This window comes from Chiloscyllium punctatum, chromosome 2, assembly GCF_047496795.1.
Source record: "Chiloscyllium punctatum isolate Juve2018m chromosome 2, sChiPun1.3, whole genome shotgun sequence".
NCBI classification, from domain to species: Eukaryota; Metazoa; Chordata; class Chondrichthyes; order Orectolobiformes; family Hemiscylliidae; genus Chiloscyllium; species Chiloscyllium punctatum.
This window is the reverse complement of record NC_092740.1, coordinates 45,100,992-45,121,935: the sequence shown is the minus strand read 5'-3', so window position 1 is coordinate 45,121,935 and position 20,944 is coordinate 45,100,992. Positions and strand designations below refer to the sequence as shown.

Genomic DNA, 20,944 nt, shown 5'->3' with positions numbered 1-20,944 from the left:
CACCTGAGCGGAAAGGGGACTATCTGGGCAACTGGTCTACCGGAGGCACATGCATAGCAATTGCTTTTATTCAGAGTTTTAACAGTGAACTTTACCCATTCAAACCAGGCATTTGCGTCCCTGTATCCAGTTTCTATTTCAATGGTCTGCTTCAAGTCCTTTGCCTCTATAATTTTTACTACCTTTGGGTCCTTGGGAGGAGCAAAATGTTGTGTCTTACTATCAAGTTGTTTGGCTCGTTTTCCGTTTCCTACCACTATTCGGAAACTGCAGCCCGAAAAACACTTCCCAGTGGCTTCCATTATTATCTTTAAATCGTTGCTAAGGAATCGAGACCTTTTTTTTACAGGGAAAGGAATCTTCAGAGGAGGTATTTTTTGATGGTGAGATATATCGGGTGGCACTTTTTGTCAGGACAGTCTAAGGCTGGGTGAAATGGATAGTGATGCCAGGTGGCGGTTTTTGCGAACCATACCTTGTGTCCAGTAGGGTCTTAAGTAGGATTTCGGAGGAAATATCCTCCCTCTGACACTTTACATCTGCGCATTTTACTAGGCTGCAAGCTTCGACCTCTGTTGCTTGTGGATATTCAGACTCAGGGACCATTACTAACAAATATGGAGATGACAGCATTGTTTGACAAAATCCCAATACTAAGAAGGCTAATATGGTAACCCTAAGAGTCTCCAGCATCCTACAATAGTATTGAAGGACCGAGCGATTTAACATGCAATACAATATATAGATATCAAAAAGAAACTATCCCGCGTCCGCATAAAAATCAGTTACTTAAAGTCTTTTGTGTCCGAGTTTCAGTGGTTCTTCCGTTGATTCGGCTTTCCAGACTTCTTCCTTAACCGGGGATTCCACCAGTTCTTTAATCCTGGTGTAGTGAGTCCAGCCTTTCTCCACCATCCGTATTGCCATTTCAGTAGTCAAAAGAGCCTGGCATGGTCCCTCCCAATCCGGTTGCACTTTACTTTCTGTCCATGACTTAATTAGGACCAAATCTCCCGGCCGGATGGGACGAATGGTGAATTCGAGGGGCGAAGTCTGTGCCAGTAATCCTTGTCTGCTAAGAAAAGACAAAGAGGAGGACAAGCCTAGTATATACTTCTTTAAGAACAGAGTTTTAGTTTCCAGGGTTGGCAGTTTCCCTTTCGTTCCCAGATAGGGCAGGCCAAACGATATCCATAAGGGGACAGCCCCATATCCTTGGGGCCGTTCGCACTCGCAAAAGCGCTTAGTCCAAGGGAATGTGTTGCTGGAAAAATGCAGCAGGTCAGGCAGCATCCAAGGAACAGGAGAATAATCGTTTCGGGCATAAGCCCTTCTTCAGGAATGAGGAAAGTGTGTCCAGCAGGCTAAGATAAAAGGTAGGGAGGAGGGACTTGGGGGAGGGGCGTTGGAAATGCGATAGGTGGAAGGAGGTCAAGGTGAGGGTGATAGGCCGGAGTGGGGTGGGGGCGGAGAGGTCAGGAAGAAGATTGCAGGTTAGGAAGGCGGTGCTGAGTTCGAGGGATTTGACTGAGACAAGGTGGGGGGAGGGGAAATGAGAAAACTGGAGAAATCTGAGTTCATCCCTTGTGGTTGGAGGGTTCCTAGGCGGAAGATGAGGCGCTCTTCCTCCAACTGTCGTGTTGCTATGGTCTGGCAATGGAATTCCCAGGAGATTCCTAACCCTTCATTTATGTGGACTATTGCTATTTCCTTTGGCAACAAAAGGGATTCCAATACTTGCTTTACCAATTCCTCATGAGCCAGTTCTTTACTCCAATTTTTTGTCAGTCCCCTCTCCTGCCACATCTTTCCAAATGTGTGTGCCACCCCGAAGGTATACTTAGAATCTCTGTAAACAGTTCCTTCTTTGCCTTCCAAGGTCTTAAGGGCCCTTCCTAGTGCATAAAGTTTGCAAATCTATGCCGACCAATCATTGGGTAGTCAACTAGCCTCAATAACACTCCCCCCTATTCCATTCACTACCGCATATCCATTGTGTCTTTTACCTTCAATCAGTCTGGAGGACCCATCAATGAACAGTCTGGCCCCTGCATGTAGAGGGATATCTCTAAGGTCCATTCTTACTTTAGTCTGATATTTTATAATGTCAAGGCTGTCATGTTCTGGGTCTGAGGGAGCTTCATCCTCCCCTTTCCAGAGAAAGGTAGCTGGATTCAGACAAATGTCTGTGATCAGTGTAAGGTCATCCCTCTCTATTAGAATTGCTTCGTATTTTAGAATCCGTAAGCCACCGCCCTTATTTAATATGGTCCGTACCTGATGTGGGGTACTGACTATTAAGGCTCCCCCAAAAGTAAGTTTCCAACTTTTATCTGCCAATAAGGCTGTTGCTGCCACTGCCTGCATACACTCTGGCCAGTGATGTAGCTTTCCATTGTTTAATTAACACTGAATTAATGCTGTCATATTTTAAATTAGCTATGAATCAATATGACAGCTCACTGAGAGAGTGTGAAACAATTCTGCCAATTAATATTGAGTCAGGCTAATACAATTGATTTATTATAAATATTAATTATGAATTATATATTATATAAATAAAATAATCATTATCTGTAATTCAGGGTGGAAATGCAACAAGTGACTAAAACGTTTTAGAAATTGTAATTGCGCAGTTCTGTTTGTTTACCAGTCACTTGTGACTTCTCATTCTGTTTCTGTAATTGTTTTGCTCAAGCACGTTCATTTTTAAAAACCTCAACAGATTCCATAGCACCATTTGCAGTTAATTCAATCCCCAATTTGGTGGCAGTATCTTGCCATGAGCACAAAAGTGATTCTTCGTGCCTCTCATCACAACTGTCGCCATAGTACAATTAACTCTTTTGTTCCTGCTCCCACGTTACGTTGCCAGATCAATTGCTGAGCCAATTTGACCAATTGAACAGCTTTAGGGACACCTAATGACCATTTTCATCTCCCAATGTTTTGTTTAGACCTTGATTTTTTTAAAGAAATATTGCAATATTTCTTGCTCCCTATAGCTTCAAATACCAATTTATCAATTTGTTTGTCTAACTTTAAAGCCTATTCCTAACTATACATTTTGGAATCTTACTTGTAAATATATATTTATATATTATAAATTCATTTACTCAGTATGTAATATTTAAAATGTAAAATGCATACAGTTCCCAACTTTGAAATCCACTATTATTTCCCAGTTTTAGTACCTTAATTTAAATCCAAAATTAGTTTTCTTAAGTTGTCCTGATTAGTCATTGCTCAATTACAATGCTATAAGTCGCGAAATAACCAGAGCTGTCTTAAAAGGATTTGTCTATTCAAGTTTTAAAAAAAACTTCTAATGCATAAATAATGGCTGAATCCAAGGTCACAAATATTAACCATAGGATTGATTTATTACAATCTAACGTTGTACTGAAACTTCAACTGTCATTGAGGGAGGGAACTTTCTGAATAAAGCTACGGCTTAAAATTAAGAGAAAACAAATGAGTCTGAAACACAAAAAAAGGTTATCGTGTTGTTTTCCTCCGTATTAAGCTGATTTGAAATTGCTTTTATGTAAGGATAAAAGAGATTAGTTAGAAACTGTTAGTAAGGCAGTCATGACCTGTAAAAAGAACAGGAGTTAACATTTTATTTCATAATCATTTTATTTCATAATCATTTTATTTCATAATCATTTTATTTCATAATCATTTTATTTCATAATCATTTTATTTCATAATCATTTTATTTCATAATCATTTCATAATAAAATCCTTAACCTTAAAAGAAATCATGTTAAATTTTCATAATAGAAATCAGATTCAAAACAGTCCCGGACCTCAAGCTCCAGGGAACCAAGCACAAACATTCAATCACCAACAAACAAATGTGCATTCAAACCGAATCACAAAGGGTTAAACTTTCTATTAGCTGTACAGCTCTTTTCTCTCACTCACTCACTCACTCTCTCTCACACACACACGCCATTTCTCACAGACACCTTTTGAGCTTCCCACAACAGCATCTCTCGAGGCTTCTTACTACACCCCTCTATCTTTTGAATTTCTTTTTTCTGGATGTAACACCCTGCTTGTTGGGGTCTCCACCTCTCTTTGTCCCTGTTGACTGGACCCTACGAAAGGTCCTCCTTGTCCTCTACCCCTTCCTCTATATTCTACGTGCTGCCACCTCCACTCCGGTTGCTAGTCACTGATTCGATTCTTTTCTTGACTACTTCGTCAACTGTGGCTACCATCATTTTTGCCTTCTGTTTTTGCTTCTCATCCTCTCTCTTTACAAACACTTTCTGTGCCTCTCTTAATAATTCCTCAAGTGATTTCTCAATCCACCCATCTGTTTTCTGAATTTTATTTTTGGATGTCTGGCCATTATTTAGTTACAAAGTGCACCATCAGTAGCCCTTCAGCTACTAGCCCTTCCAACACTAAGCATAATCTGATCCCTCCTGACTGAAAGGCCATTTTCTGTTGACATATAAATTCAAATATTTACAAACACAGTCTTCGTCCAACCTGTACTTTGGCCAGAAGACGGCGGGACGAAGAATGGATTCCTTAGTCCATACAAAGTAACAATATTTAATCATCTTTTTGCTATCTTTTCCCCTTGTACAAGTATTATTTTTCCAATTCCACAACATCCTGCCCAACGGACTTTCTGGGGGTATGTTGTCAGGGACCCCACCTTTATTTCCATTTTTTTCCCCCCCGAGGCTTATACTTTACCCTCGGCACAGCCCATATTGAGTTCCTTCGTTAGACACTTATTAACTACTAGAACTCAATCCTAGCCACCAAGGCAATAATTAGAAATCTCTTTTTCTACCTTGGTCCATGCATGGAGTTTCCTGGCTCTCTGTGCTTACTTCCTTTCGCCTGGTTCAGGTAGACTCTCATTGAATCTCAATCAGTCAACCAGAAGGGGGATCACACCGCCAAGGAACACGGGACCGTTCTAAAAGGAACGGGACGCGTCTTCCCAGCCGTCGACGGTGCCCACCCTGCTTGTGATGATGGACATCCCGGACGAGCCCCCAAATTGTGAGAAATAAAACTCTCATATTAATAAATTTCAGTCCGAGTCAATTCTGAAGCAGCAAATTTTATTGATACGTACTTGCAAGAACTGGTGCCTAATGAGTAAGCATCCCAATCTGAGGGTTACATTCTGATTTATGCTGTTCAGCTGTGTCTCTTGGTCCTCCCCTTTCACCCCATAGGCTACGCGCTACAGCAAAAGTAACCAATCACAAGTTCAAGCTTCACTCCACCCTTGTCTAGTTTCTCTCCGCCTCTGTTTACTTCTCCCATTACTCTAAGCCTGTCGCCCCTTACTCTTATTAATCTCATTCCTTATATGTGACTATCCTGGCATAGTTTGTTGTCGTCTTGCAATCATCCTGCCAAACTAAATTCCATCCGTTGGCCATAGCCGTCCTGCAACTGGCACACTATTCTACTGTTACTGGTACATCAGGCTACACGGTCACTCTGCCCTATTAATCATAGATAATTCTATCTGTTTTCGCTTCTTCTGTTTTCCTATGCCTGGTACATCCTGCTACGCGGTTGCTCTGCCCTATTAGTCAAAGATAATTCTACCTGTTTTCGCTTCTCACTGTTCAGTATTGGCATGCGCAGCTAATTTTATAATGTAAGCTTTTTCAGAAGCAACACCTGTTCCCTTATTGTGCACAATTTTAACCCTACACTTTACAATCATCAGTAAAGTGATGATCACGCAGCAGTTACTCAGCAATAACCTGCTCCATGATGCTACTTAGCTCCTGATGTCATTATAGTCTTGGTTCAAACACAGACAAACGAACTGTATTCCAGAAGTGACTGTGACCTTGATGTCAAGGCCACATTTGACTGAGCATGACATCAATGAGCTGAAGCAAAAGTGAAGTCACTGAGAATTGGCGTAGGGGGAGAATCCTTCCACTGGTTGTAGTTGTACTTAGAATAAAGGCAGGTAGTTTCAGTTGTTGGAGGTCAGCTATCTCTGCTCCAGGATATTCTTCGAGGGTTCTGATGCTAGTGCCTGAGACCTGACCATCTTCAGATGCTTCTTTGCTGACCTTCCCATTGCACTATAATTGGCAAACTTCACCAATGTTCAGCACTATCAGGACTCCTGAGAAACTGAAGCAGTCCATCTCCAAATTCAGCAAGACCTGGAGGATATTCAGCTTAGGCTGATATGTGTTGAGTAAAATTTGTGCCAGACTAATGCCAGGCAATGAATACCTCCAAAAAGAGACAATGTAACCATCACCCTTTGATATTCAATGGTCCTACCACCACTGAATTCCCCACAACACCATCCAGGACAAAGTAGCCTGTTTGATTGGCACCACATCCATAAACATTACTTCCTCCACCACCCATGTTCAGTAGCTGCAGTGTATATCATCTACAAGTAAGAGACCAATGCTGCTATGATGACACTTTCCAAACCAACAAACTCTATATAACCTAGGAGAACAAAGGCAGCAAATACACGGTAACAGAATCACTGCAAGTTCCCCTCCAAATCACCCAATGTCCAGACTTGGAAATGTATTGCTGTTCCTTCAATTTTGTTGGGCCAAAATCCTGGAATTCCCTTCCTAATGGCATTGTGGATCTACAGCACGTGGACTATAGCAGTTCAAGAAAGCAACTCACCACTGTGTATGAAAGGTAACTAGGAATGGACCATAAATGCTGGCCCAGTCAGTGATGTTCACATCCCATGAGCAAATTTTAAAAATAATTATTTTCTGCATACCCTCAAGTGCAATCATTTTATTCCTATACTATGGCAATTGTAATTGCATACAATACTCCAGCTGTAGCTCAGCTAACATTATATATAGTTCTATCAGAACCTCCTTACCCTGTTTTCTTAATTCTCTCATGGGATCTAGGCATCGCGAGCTGACCAGCATTTATTTGTCTTGTCCCTATTTGTCCTCGTGAAAGTGGTGAACTGCTGTCTTGAACTGCAGTTCATGTCTGTAGGTAGACCCACAATGGAGTTGCAAAGGTGGTGGTGGTGGTGCTTTGACTAATAAAGGCAAGTATCTTATTTGCCTTTGTAACCACTTCCTCTACCCGTGCTGCTGTCTTCAAGGATCTATGGACATGTGCACCAACATTCCTCTGATACTGTACTACTTAGGATCCTATCATTCATCGTGTACTTCCTTGCCTTGTTAGTCTATCTCTCACATTTAAGGATTAAGCTCCACTCAGCACTTTTCAGCCTATCTGACCAGTCTATTTATATTAATCTTTAAGGAAAATAACTTGAGCTGCTTCAATCTGCATATAAAATCAAAGCACTTCATTACCAGAACCATTCTTTCCAATATTTCCATGGCCCTACCTTGGTGTAGTGTTTTATTCTTCATCATAACAGCATTAATGTAATCTGGGAGCAGACACTTTGTTTATTTAGGATAGATAACTGCTTGGTAATGTCAGTAGACTGTTGATGAATTCACTCAAGAAAATGCCATCTTGGGCTCAGTGGCCATCACTCTTACCACGGAGGCAGACAACTGCAGATCCACTGTGGATGTTTGAACACATGATCTATGGTGATACTTTCATGTAGCACTGTTGAAGGCCTGTCTTTTGGATGTGGCATTAAGATGAGGCCCTTATATCGTTAAGTGGAAGTAACAAAGAAGATTGATGAGGGCAGAGCAGTAGATGTGATCTATATGGACTTCAGTCAGGCGTTTGACAAGGTTCCCCATGGGAGACTGATTAGCAAGGTTAGATCTCATGGAATACAGGGAGAACTAGCCATTTGGATACAGAACTGGCTCAAAGGTAGAAGACAGAGGGTGGTGGTGGAGGGTTGTTTTTCAGACTGAAGGCCTGTGACCAGTGGAGTGCCACAAGGATCGGTGCTGGGCCCTCTACGTTTTGTCATTTACAAAAATGATTTGGATGCGAGCGTAAGAGGCACAGTTAGTAAGTTTGCAGGTGACACCAAAATTGGAGGTGTCATGGACAGCGAAGAGGATTACCTCAGATTACAACAGGATCTGGACCAGATGGGCCAATGGGCTGAGAAGTGGCAGATGGAGTTTAATTCAGATAAATGTGAGGTGCTCCATTTTGGGAAAGCAAATCTTAACATGACTTATACACTTAATGGTAAGGTCCTAGGGAGTGTTGCTGAACAAAGAGACCTTGGAGTGCAGGTTCATAGCTCCTTGAAAGTGGAGTTGCAGGTAGATAGGATAGTGAAGAAGGCATTTGGTATGCTTTCCTTTATTGGTCAGAGTATTGAGTACAGGAGTTGGGAGGTCATGTTGCGGCTGTACAGGACATTGGTTAGGCCACTGTTTGAATATTGTGTGCAATTCTGGTCTCCTTCCTATCGGAAAGATGTTGGGAAACTTGAAAGGGTTCAGAAAAGATTTACAAGGATGTTGCCAGGGTTGGAGGATCTGTGTTACAGGGAGAGGCTGAACAGGCTGGGGCTGTTTTCCCTGGAGCGTCAGAGGCTGAGGGATGACCTTATAGAGGTTTACAAAATTATGAGGGGCATGGATAGGATAAATAGACAAAGTCTTTTCCCTGGGGTCGGGGAGTCCAGAACTAGAGGGCATAGGTTCAGGGTGAGAGGGGAAAGATATAAAAGAGACCTAAGGGGCAACCTTTTCACACAGAGGGTGGTATGTGTATGGAATGAACTGCCAGAGGATGTGGTGGAGGCTGGTACAATTGCAATATTTAAGAGGCATTTGGATGGGTATATGAATAGGAAGGGTTTGGATGGATATGGGCCGGGTGCTGGCAGGTGGGACGAGATTGGATTGGGATATCTGGTCGGCATGGACGCGTTGGACCGAAGGGTCTGTTTCCATGCTGTACATCTCTGACTCTATAAGTGAATGTAAAAGTCTTATTGCACTATTTTGAATAAAGGACGAAAGATGTTTTTCCCAGTGCCTTGACCAATATTTAGCTTTAAATCATTATGAATAGTAATATGTTTGCAGTAGACCGAGGATTGGTTAACTTAGAGAGTGAGGACAATGGGGCGTTTCCAAATTAATAGGCTGTGACTAATAAAGTTCCGCAAGGATCAGTGTAATCAGCTATATTAAGGACTGACAAATTGACTGAAAGTGATGTGTCTTAGTTTTCTAATGATAATGAACTATGGGGAGAATAGCAAGAGGCTGCAGAGACATTCTGGTTACATCAGTGTGCAGCTGCATGACAGATATGGTATAACACTGATATATGATGATTTGTAACACCTGCAACTTGCAACCAAATAGCACTTTTGATGCCAAAAGTTCTAAGAGGTATTCTATACAGGGGGCGAAAGATAAAAAGATAATAAGCAGACCATGAGTCCAAATGGAACAGGCTTAAGAAATGGTATCCTAAAACTGGGTTTGTATGAACACTTTTGAAAGGGAATATAAAAAAGAGGAATTGAGAGTTTGAATAGACATTACAGGGAACAGGTGATTAAAACTACTTAGTAGAAACAGATAGAATCAGAATAGTCCAGAAGAGGCCCTCTTGTGGTACAGTGGTAGTGTTCTTGCACCTAGATTGGGAGGCTAGGGTACAAGTTGTACTTGCTTCAGAGCTTTGTAATAACATCTCTGAACAGGTTGATTAGAAACAATATAGGTACAGAAGATGACCTTTTTCCAAATGTGTGTGTACTGTCTAAATAAGACAACTGCCTACACTAGTTCCACTTGCCTGCAGTACAGCCATTTAAAAATATTATTAATTTGACCAAACTAGGCTAGTGATTGTACTGTTTCTAATCTGTTCCCATTCTATCGACATCATCTCAGCCTTTCAGCACTTCTTTCAATTACTTTATCTTTAATATGGTTCACATAATTTTCTTTTGAAAACATTGAAACTGCTGCTTCAATCACTTCTTATGATATAGGTCTCCACATTCTGAGTAAAGAAACTTCTCCTTATTTCCTTATTTCTCCTTATATGTATCTGTTTTGGTTTTGTATTTATGCTGAAACCACTAAAGACAGACACAGGGTCTCAGGGTCTATCAACAGTGTAACTAATTTATTGAAACTGAAAAAGAGCTACTGTTTTATAAAGAAATTTATATTGATAGGAATGGAATACATTAGGGTGAGAGGAGAAAGATAAAAAAAGACCTAAGAGGCAACTTTTTCACTCAAAGCGTTGTGTATGGAATGAGCTGCCAGAGGAAGTGGGGGAGGCTGGTACAATTGCAACATTTAAAAGGCATCTGGTTGGGTATATGAATAGGAAGCGTTTAGAGGGATATAGGCCAGGTGCTGGCAAATGGGACTAGATTGGGTTGGGACATCTGGTCAGTATGGACAAGTTGGACCGAAGGGTCTGTTTCCATGCTGTACATCTCTGACTCTAAAATCCCTTCTCTCTTCTTCTCTTTTTATAGCCTCAAAAACATTTCTTGAACTTTCCCTTTGATGACGCTGCTCATCATGACTTTATATTTAAACATGCTATAGTAAAACAGAATTGTTTATTATATCAGTAGATATGGTGGAAAATGTACAGAAATTAATAGACCAAGAGTAACAATTAGAAACCATAATGGTTGCTAAGTAAAATTGAAGAGCAAAATGTAACTAAATATGGACATTGGAAACAAAGACCTGAAGATCTTATCCCAGCAACAATTGAAAGGGAAATTTAAAAGGGAGAAGCAAAAACAGATTAGCAGATAACATTTAGAGATACACTGATCGAGATTTTAAGAAAGCCAGAGAAGAAGCAAGGAAGGCTGACAGCAAAACTAATATTAGTATGAAAATGACCAAATAAATAAGAGGCTCATTCTTTTCAAGTTTAACTCCTTTTTTTTCTGATCATTCTTAAATAGTAGTTGTTCTCTTCCCTGATGAACTGTTTGATGCAGGTACTTGAGCTTTTGTAGGAATTCCAGTTGTACCTATTAGACCAAACTCTTATGAATTAAATGTCCTGAAACTAGCATTAAACATTGCTGAAAAGTGCACCAAATCATTCATATTCATGACTGTATTGTAGACCTCCAAACTATATCGACAGATGACAGAAGATGACTGAAGTCAGATAGTTGGTCAGCATGTTGGCTTTATTGTAAATGTTTAGTTTTGTATGGTGGTACTTGAAACAAACTTACAAAAAAACGATTTAAGTCACCTGGTACAAAAGCAGTATTGGGCACTACCTAACTTGTAATAGAATTTTTTGTATTTCCCAGTGCTCGAGAGAAGGCTGTGGCTTCTAGAATAAAAAAAGAAAGACAATGTCGTCTTACAAGCCAACCGTTATTCAGACCTATCCAAAACTTGGCAACAAGGTCACACAGGACACATTATACTGGAAAAATTATAAGGTAAGATGAGAAAGGATGATCTTTGTTCAAAGAACAGAATCTATGTATGTTCTATTATACTCTTTATTTGCTGGTGCAAATAGAAGGAAACAGAGAAGGCCATTTTATCCATTGAACCTGATTCACCATTCAATGTGATCATGGCTGATCCAGTACTGCAATGGCATACATCTGTGCTGTTCTTGATACACCTTGATATCTTTAGCCTCTAGAAATCTATTTATTTCTTCATTAAATGTATTCGGTGACTTTGTTTCCACAGCTTTCAGTGGTAGAGGTTCACAGGTTCACTAATCTCTGTGAAGAAATTTCTTCTTATCTCCGCCTGAAATGTCCCATTGTTTATCTGAAGAGCCTACATCCAATCTGTCAGAATTTTGTGTATCAATGAGATGCCCTCTTGTTCTTCTAATCTCCTGTAAGTACAGGCCCAGTTGGTCCAACTTCTCCTCAGATGACAAATCTGCCATCTTAGGAAACAGTCTAGTGAGCCTTCTCCACGCTCCCTCTATGGCCAATATATCTCCTTAAGTAAGAATGCCAAAAGTGCAAAGATTACTTCAGATATGGTCTCAACAAGGATCTATACAGCCGCTGTGAGACTTCCTTGCACCTGTACTCAAAACCTCTGGCCTTGAAGACCAATATGCCTTCCTTGTAGGCTGCATAACTGCTTGCTGCACCCACACTTGTTTTCAAGAGCACCAAGTTCCCTTTGTACATCCGCATTTTCCAATCTGTCACCATTTAACTCACACTGTTCGATTCTGTATTAACTCCTGGAATGGACATCTTCACTCTTATCTGCTTCATACTGTAACTGCACCAAAAACAGACATTTCTGGAGAAACTCAGCAGCTTTGGCAACATTTGTGGGAAGAAAGCAGAGTTAACATTTTGAGTCTGATGATTCTTCAGAACGTGTACTATGCTTTCTTCCTATAGATGCTAAAAGATCTGCTAAGTTTCTCTAGCAATTTCTGTTTTTGTTTTGGGTCTCCAGCATCCACAGTTTTTATTATTATATTGCAACTGCCATCTGCCCACTCATTCAACTTTTCTAAATCACCTTGAAGACTCCTTGCATCTTCCTCACCACTCTCAACCCTACTCCATCTATTGTAACCAACACCCCCCTCATACCTTCTTGGTTACCTTTGTTTAGATATGGGATCTTAGTTTCATATTGGACTATCACTTTCTATCCAATGAAGATTCTACTTGTATTATAGTCACTTCTTTTCTGAATGGACCGCTAAACAAGGTTATTAATTAACAGCTTGTTATTGCACAAAATCAAATCTAGGTTAGTCTGTCTAGTTAGTTACTCAATGTACTAGTCTAAAATAAATCTTTTACATGCATCAGGAATTCATCCACATTATTGGTAATGTGGTTTGCCCTGTGCATATGTAGATTAAAGTTACCAATGATTACTTTAACACTATTGTTGCATGCATCTCTTCCTGTTTAATACCATTCCCTACCTTAGCACTGCTGTTTGGAGACTGATAGATAATGCTCACTAATTTTTTTTACTAATTGTATCTAAGCTATACCCAGACTGATTCCACATCTATATTTTTCCTTCTCACTCTTGCACTAATCTTTCACTGACCATGACATTCCACTTCCTTTTCCTTTTTTCCTGTTCTTTGTAAAAATTAAATACCCTTGGATTTACCCATTTACAATTATCTGTGCTGTTAATCCATTTACTCAGTGCAAATGCTCCATGCATTTAGATATAGGTACTTTAGGCCTGTCTTTTTGACATTTTTACATAACTTTGTTTGTCCTTCAATCCTATTTGCAGTTAGCCTTTCTTCCCTTGCCTTCCACTTTTGCTTTCTACTTTTGTATTATTAATTTCCATCTTTGTGTCCTTTACTCATCTTTCCATTCAGGTTCTGGTCCCCCAGACACTCCGATGTAAACCCCAGTTTAATTGTGCACATTCATAGATTTTGTAAAGTTTGACTCTATTTAAGCCTATTTGATTTCCCACAATGCCACTATTATACTTATAATGATGGCAGTGCTTTCAGCTACAACTGAATGTTTGCTGGGGCATTCGTAAATATCACCAGTTCCAGTTAATTCTGAGCTTTAGACTCTAATGTAAAATATTGGTTGAGTTCTGGTGAAATCACATGTTCATTTACCATATAGTAACTGGGAGTTATGTTAAAAACACTGTTTATGTCACTGAATTTTGAAGTAGCCTACACTTATGCAACATCACTAACTTTTGAAACTGTATATCTGTTGGAAATGGCAATAACAGCTTAATATTATCTTTGTTTCAGAGCCCTGTTCAAATAAAAGAGTTTGGTGCTGTGACGAACATAAATTTTTCTCCAATTGCTCCCTATAATTATGCAGTAACTGCTTCTACAAGGGTGAGCACATTTGTGTAAAAAAAAGAAACTTGATTTGATTAACTACTCTTAAAAGTAGTTTTTTCACTGACATATAATGGTGATGTAATTTTCCAGAGGTATTCAAATCTGAAGCAATATTTGTTTACCATTCTACTTACATGTTTTATTATGAAAGGCATACTTACACTTGGGTAGGGCATTTCACTTTAGAAATTATTGTCCTTCAACTTCTGTGTTTGAAGGGTCAGAAGTAGCTTTTATTTTAAAAAAAGGCAACATAGATGTACAAACTTGTTCAATTAAATTGAAGCTTATAAAGGCAGCAATTAGGAAGTGGTTAAGGACTGAATGCTTTCTGCATTGGTGGAATCTTTGTGGAATATAATTGGTCAGAATTGTTGCATTATCTTAACACCTTGTGGATGGTACTTCAGGATTTGGAAGAAGTTTCATACGGTTTTCATAGAGAGTTTGAATGAGTTGTGTAGAGTTTATGACAGGTCAAATACCTTTTTTTCAGAAAGCAAGTTTATTTTTTCGATTATCTTCGATGACCTCAAGATATCTCAAAATGCTTTGCAGCCAATTAAGTAATTCTAGAAAGCAGTCACATGCAGAAAAGGGAACAAAGTAATTAATTTGTAAGTAGCAAGGACCCAAAAACACACATGAGATGTGGATATTTAACCTTTATTTAGTTAAGAATAAAATGAGTGGTAAACATCTATAAGAGTGCAGAATGCCAGATGTCTTAATATAAGATCTCATGGCAATTTTCAAAAGATGACACCTCGGATGATATAGCAACCTCTCAATGCTCAACAGTGTCTTTGTGGATTATGTGCACAACTCTTTGGAATGGGTTTGAAACCATACCTTTTTGAATTGGAAATGAAAAAGCTACCAGTGACCTGAAGTCATATTCATCAATTGACTTGATAGTTTTTTTTATTTAGTGAGGTGGGCTTTCATTGAAATACAAGCATGTAATTAAGTTTAACAATAAAATAGAAATTTATTATGCAAAAGAAAATAAGATAGAATAAGTAGCCTAGTGATATTATCATAAAGCTAATAATCCATGGACCCAGGGAATCATCTGGGGGAAAGGGGTTCAAATCCAGCCATGGCAGTTGTTAGAATTTGAATTTAATAAAAAATATGGAATTATGGGTCTAATGATGATGATGGAATCATTGCCATAAAAACCGAAATAGTTCACTAATGTCATTTAGAGGAGGAAACTGGTCTGGCCTCTGTGACTCCAGACCCACAACAATGAAGTCAGAAATAGGAAAGGTGCAGTCACCTTGTTGGGTGTTTACTATCGGCCCCCCAATAGCAGCAGAGATGTGGAGAAACAGATTGGGAAACAGATTTTGGAAAGGTGCAGAAGCCACAGGGTCATAGTCATGGGCGACTTCAACTTCCCAAATATTGATCGGAAGCTCTTTAGATCAAGTAGATTGGATGGGGCGGTGTTTGTGCAGTGTGTCCAGGAAGCTTTTCTAACTCAGTATGTAGATTGTCCAACCAGAGGGGAGGCCATATTGGATTTGGTACTAGGTAATGAACCGGGACAAGTGATGGGCTTGTTAGTGGGTGAACATTTTGGTGATGGTGACCGCAATTCTGTGACTTTCACCTTGGTTATGGAGAGAGATAGGTGCGCACAACAAGGTAGATTTTACAATTGGGGGAAGGGAAATTACGATGCTGTAAGACAGGATTTGAGGAGCATAAGTTGGGAGCATAGGCTGTCAGGGAAGGATGTGGTGGAAATGTGAAACTTTTTCAAGGAACAGATACGACGTGTCCTTGATATGTATGTACCTATCAGGCAGGAAAGAAATGGTCGTGTGAGGGAGCCTTGGTTGACGAGGGAGTTTGAATGTCTAGTAAAGATGAACAAGGAGTCTTACATAAGGTTGAGGAAACAGGGTTCAGACAGAGCAGTGGAGGGATACAGGATAGCCAGAAGGGACCTGAAGAAAGGGATTAGGAGAGCGAAGAGAGGGCATGAAAAATCCTTTGCGGATAGGATCAAGGATAAACCCAAGGCATTTTATGCATATGTGAGAAACCTGAGAATGACGAGAACGAGGGTAGGTCCGATCAAGGACAGTAGTGGGAGATTGTGTATTGAGTCGGAAGAGATAGGAGAGGTCTTAAACAAGTACTTCTCTTCAGTATTTACGAACGAGAGGGACCGTATTGTTGAAGAGGAGAGTGTGAAATGGACTGGTAAGCTAGAAGAGATACTTGTTAGGAAGGAAGATGTGTTGGACATTTTGAACAACTTGAGGATAGACAAGTCCCCCGGGCCTGACGGGATATATCCTAGGATTATGTGGGAAGCAAGAGAGGAAATTGCAGTACCGTTGGCAATGATCTTCTCGTCTTCACTGTCAACGGGGGTGGTACCAGGGGACTGGAGAGTAGCGAATGTTGTGCCCCTGTTCAAAAAAGGGAATAGGGATAACCCTGGGAATTACAGGCCAGTTAGTCTTACTTCTGTGGTAGGCAAAGTAATGGAAAGGGTACTGAGGGATAGGATTTATGAGTATCTGGAAAGACACTGCTTGATTAGAGACAGCTAGCACGGATTTGTGAAGGGTAGGTCTTGCCTTACAAGTCTTATTGAATTCTTCGAGGAGGTGACCAAGCATGTGGATGAGGGTACAGCAGTGGATGTAGTGTACATGGATTTTAGTAAGGCATTTGATAAGATTCCCCATGGTAGGCTTATGCGGAAAGTCAGGAGGCATGGGATAGAGGGAAATTTGGCCAATTGGATAGAAAACTGGCTAACCGGTTGAAGTCAGAGAGTGGTGATAGATGGTAAATATTCAGCCTGGAGCCCAGTTACAAGTGGAGTTCTGCAGGGATCAGTTCTGGGTCCTCTGCTGTTTGTAATTTTTATTAATGACTTGGATGAGGGAGTCGAAGGGTGGGTCAGTAAATTTGCAGATGATACAAAGATAGGTGGAGTTGTGGACAGTGAGGAGGGCATTTGTCGTTTGCAAAGGGACTTAGATATGATGCAGAGCTGGGCTGAGGAGTGGCAGATGGAGTTCAACCCTGCCAAGTGTGAGGTTGTCCATTTTGGAAGAACAAATAAGAATGCGAAATACAGGGTTAATGGTAGGGTTCTTAGTAAGGTGGAGGAACAGAGGGATCTTGGGGTCTATGTACATAGATCTTTGAAAGTTGCCACTCAGGTGGATAGAGTTTGTAAGAAGGCCTATGGTGTATTATCGTTCATTAGCAGAGGGATTGAATTCAAGAGTCGTGAGGTGATGTTGCAGCTGTACAGGACCTTGGTTAGGCCACATTTGGAGTACTGTGTGCAGTTCTGGTCGCCTCACTTTAGGAAAGATGTGGAAGCTTTGGAGAGGGTGCAGAGAAGATTTACCAGGATGTTGCCTGGAATGGAGAATAGGTCGTACGAGGATAGGTTGAGAGTTCTCGGCCTTTTCTCGTTGGAACGGCGAAGGATGAGGGGTGACTTGATATAGGTTTATAAGATGATCAGAGGAATAGAAGAGTAGACAGTCAGAAACTTTATCCCCGGGTACAACAGAGTGTTACAAGGGGACATAAATTGAAGGTGAAGGGTGGAAGGTATAGGGGAGATGTCAGGGATGGGTTCTTTACCCAGAGAGTGGTGGGGGCATGGAATGCGCTGCCCGTGGGAGTGGGTAGAGTCAGAATCATTGGCAACCTTTAAGCGGCATTTGGATAGGTACATGGATGGGTGCTTAATCTAGGATAGAAGTTCGGCACAACATCGTGGGCCGAAGGGCCTGTTCTGTGCTGTATTGTTCTATGTTCTATGTCCTAATATGGTTGACACTTAATTGTCCTCTGGGCGATAAATGCTGGACCAACAGGTGACACCCGCATCCCACAATTGAGCTAAAACAAAATAAACCAGGGCTGATTACGGAATCATACAATCCCTACAGTGCAAATTGCGCCCATTCATTCCATCAAGTTTGCACCAACCCTCTGAAGAGCATTCTCCCCAGACCCATCCCCTTAAGCTATGGCTAATCTACCTAACCTGCACATCCCTGGATACTAATGGGGCAATTTAGAAGGCCAGTCTCAACCTAACCTGCACATCTTTGGAGTGTGGAAGGAAACCTGGCAGAAACCAATGTAGACACATGGAGAATATGCAAACTCCACACAGTCACCCAAGGCTGGAATTGAACCCAAACTGTGAGGCAGCAGCATTGACCACAGTGCCACTGTTCTGCCATATTTACATATGGCACATTTTAAACATTTTTGAAACATATAGTCAAAATACAATCTGACATATCCCAACGTCATCTTTTAAAGAACTCTTAACACCGGAGATAATTCTGTTAAATCCGCGGTTTGACTTAACTTTTTATTAGTTCACGGTCTTGAGAACTTGGTCTCTTCCTTGATTAGTTACTCAACCGAAATTAGATTTTTTGCAGTTTCAAAAAGCACTTTTAAGTCTTCTAACCAAGCATCTCTGGTCTGGAATATTCAAGCTAAAACCTGAGATAAACTACTTTACACTTTTCTAAACTAACTCCTTTCTCTAGGAGAAACTGTGGGTTTCTGTGCAAACTTAATGGGCTGAATGGGCTCAATTTGTACTGTAGGGATTGTGTGATTCTGTAATCAGCCCTGGTTTATTTTGTTTTAGTTCACTTGTGGGATGTGGGTGTCACCTGTTGGTCCAGCATTTATCGCCCAGAGGACAATTAAGTGTCAACAATATTGTGTGGGTCTGGAGTCACATAGAGGCCAGATCAGTTTCCTCCCCTAAATTACATTTGTGAACTATTTCGGATTTTTTGGCAATGATTCCATCATCATCATTAGACCCGTAATTCCATACATACATCTAACTTGAATCAAGATTTCTGCAAACTGAAATCCAAAGCTTTCCAGCTCTGTTTTCACCTAAGAAAAACAATCAATTCCTGATCCTTCTCACTGAAAGCAAGCTAATACTCTTCAGTGTTTATGCTGTCCCCTTGTAAAACATTCCCTGATGTAAACAAATTCCAATTATCACTCGAAGGACTCACTTTTTTACACTGATTTTAAAAATGGCTCCAGAAGTATGGGCAAGTTAATCGTTAAACCCCTTCATTCACATAGATCCAAACTCACACGCCACTAGCTCAAAATGCAAATTGTAAAAGAAGTGATATTAACATAAATGCAAGTCTCACACTTTGCATCACAGTATACCCTTCAGCCTCCTGGTTTTTGGGAAATTGAACTGATTACATTAGAGGACGTGATGGATGCTGTAATATGACCAGATTGTGTCAGTGTTATAAATCTTGATGTCTTCTCAGTATTGCATACAATTCTAGTGTAGGATCAGCTGGTGCTAAATTAGGGTTTTTAGAAAAGACACCCACTAATTTGTATGACTCGATACCTTTCTCTCTCATTATTTAAATCAGCTGCTGCAACAAAGGACCTGATGAATGGTTTCATAATGCCGACATTTTTTTGATTTAGATCAACATATATGGTCGATATTCTCAAGAACCCTTAAAAACGTTTTCCCGATTTAACGACACAGCATATTGTGGTACATACAGAAATGATGGAAGGCTGCTTGCTGCAGGCAGTGAGGATGGTATTGTTCGCCTCTTTGATGTTGCTGGCCGAGCAGCCCTTAGACAATACAGTGGCCACACTAAGTAAGTTGTTTGCGAAAACTTAAAATCGAGGAGAAGATAATTTGTGTGATTAAGTATAGTTATGTATGAACATGCAAATTTTTGATGTTCACAAAGTTTCTGTTTCTCTGTATGAAAGACTTCACTTTGGAAGAAATTTGTAAAACAATATTTTGCCTAGAGTAGAAAACCTGTTTACACTTGAGTTCCAAATTTTGTTTGTCCCAGTGAAGATTAGTTAATTTTTGTGTTCCAGCTTTCACCTGGGATTTATGCGTCTAACTCCAGGAAATGATGGTTCCAGCATGGGCTCTAAAACTGGTCAGACCTAATGGACGATTAAAATATTTAGTTATGAAAATCACTGGATCATAGAAGGTTTATTTTTGAAAAATCTTGTAAAATGAAGATGATTTGGCTTATAGCGTCTGCCACCACCTTTACAGCAATCAGAGTTGATCCCTTCTGCGTCTTCCTTTATCGTGAGAAAAACCTCAAGAAGTTCTAAACAGGGGTTAAAATTAGAGCGGCAAAAGCAAAATAACTTGGATGCTAACAATCTGCAAAAAAGCAAAACATGGGGAGTAGCCAGCAGGTCAGGCAGCATTTCTAAGACTTTTCATCAAATAGAATGACAGGAAATTTGAAGAGAGCCGTGATTCTATGATAAAAATCCAGAATAGATTTGTTTATTCTTATAAAATTTGTAGGCACAAAAGATCAATTGAGTATCAATAAAATCTATTTTTCAGAGCAGTTCAAGTCACTGCATTCACCTCTGACAAATATCATTTGATGTCTGGATCAGATGATTATTCAGTCCGGCTTTGGGACATTCCAAGCACAACAGAACTTCACTGCTTTAAAGAACACACTGATTATATACGATGTGGTTGTACCAGCAATTTGAATGCAGATCTCTTTGTTACAGGTATGTAATTACTATTGGAACAAGAGTGTGCAAGTAAATATGTTCAGTAACAATGTTCCTTTGATTCTACTTCTACTCAAACAATTCATCAACATCAATTCTTCACTCAGTATGCCCTACTTCTTGGATGCTAATACATTCCAGCCAGTTTTTCCAATGTTTGGCAGTTTGTAAGTGCAATGTAATTTTATGCTTCTGCTCTTTGTGCTGTAGTTGCTCCTACGATTACTTAAATGTGTTGAAGTAGAGCAAAATCTATTCACTGATCATTATTCTCTCAGTTGGCATTTAAAAAAAATAATTGGAGTTGGATGTCACTGACTAGATCAGCATTTATTACCTACGTCTAATTGCCATTGAGAAGTTATTGGTGTACTGCCTTTTCAAAATGCTGCAGTCATTTAGTAGGATATTCACAGTGCTATGGAGTGAGAGTTCCAGAATTTTGACTCTGTGACAGTGAAGGGGTAATGATATATTGCTAAATCAGGATGTTATGTGCTCCTTAGAGAAGAGCATGCAGGTATTGGTGTCCCGTGTCTGTCTCATTTGTCTAGGTGGTAGAAACACT

General features: G+C 40.1%; 1 protein-coding gene across 2 annotated transcripts in view; it reads left to right on the top strand.

Annotated features, from left to right (window-relative positions):
• utp15 (UTP15 small subunit processome component) overlaps nt 1-20,944 on the top strand; it is a 41,020-nt gene that overhangs the window by 3,247 nt on the left and 16,829 nt on the right. For both annotated transcript variants that reach the window (XM_072581654.1, XM_072581657.1), the window contains exons 2-5: nt 11,237-11,371; nt 13,681-13,773; nt 19,279-19,463; nt 20,195-20,373. In XM_072581654.1, the coding sequence (XP_072437755.1) occupies nt 11,282-11,371; nt 13,681-13,773; nt 19,279-19,463; nt 20,195-20,373 (547 nt within the window). In that variant the 5' untranslated portion in view covers nt 11,237-11,281. The remainder of the gene's footprint in view (nt 1-11,236; nt 11,372-13,680; nt 13,774-19,278; nt 19,464-20,194; nt 20,374-20,944) is intronic.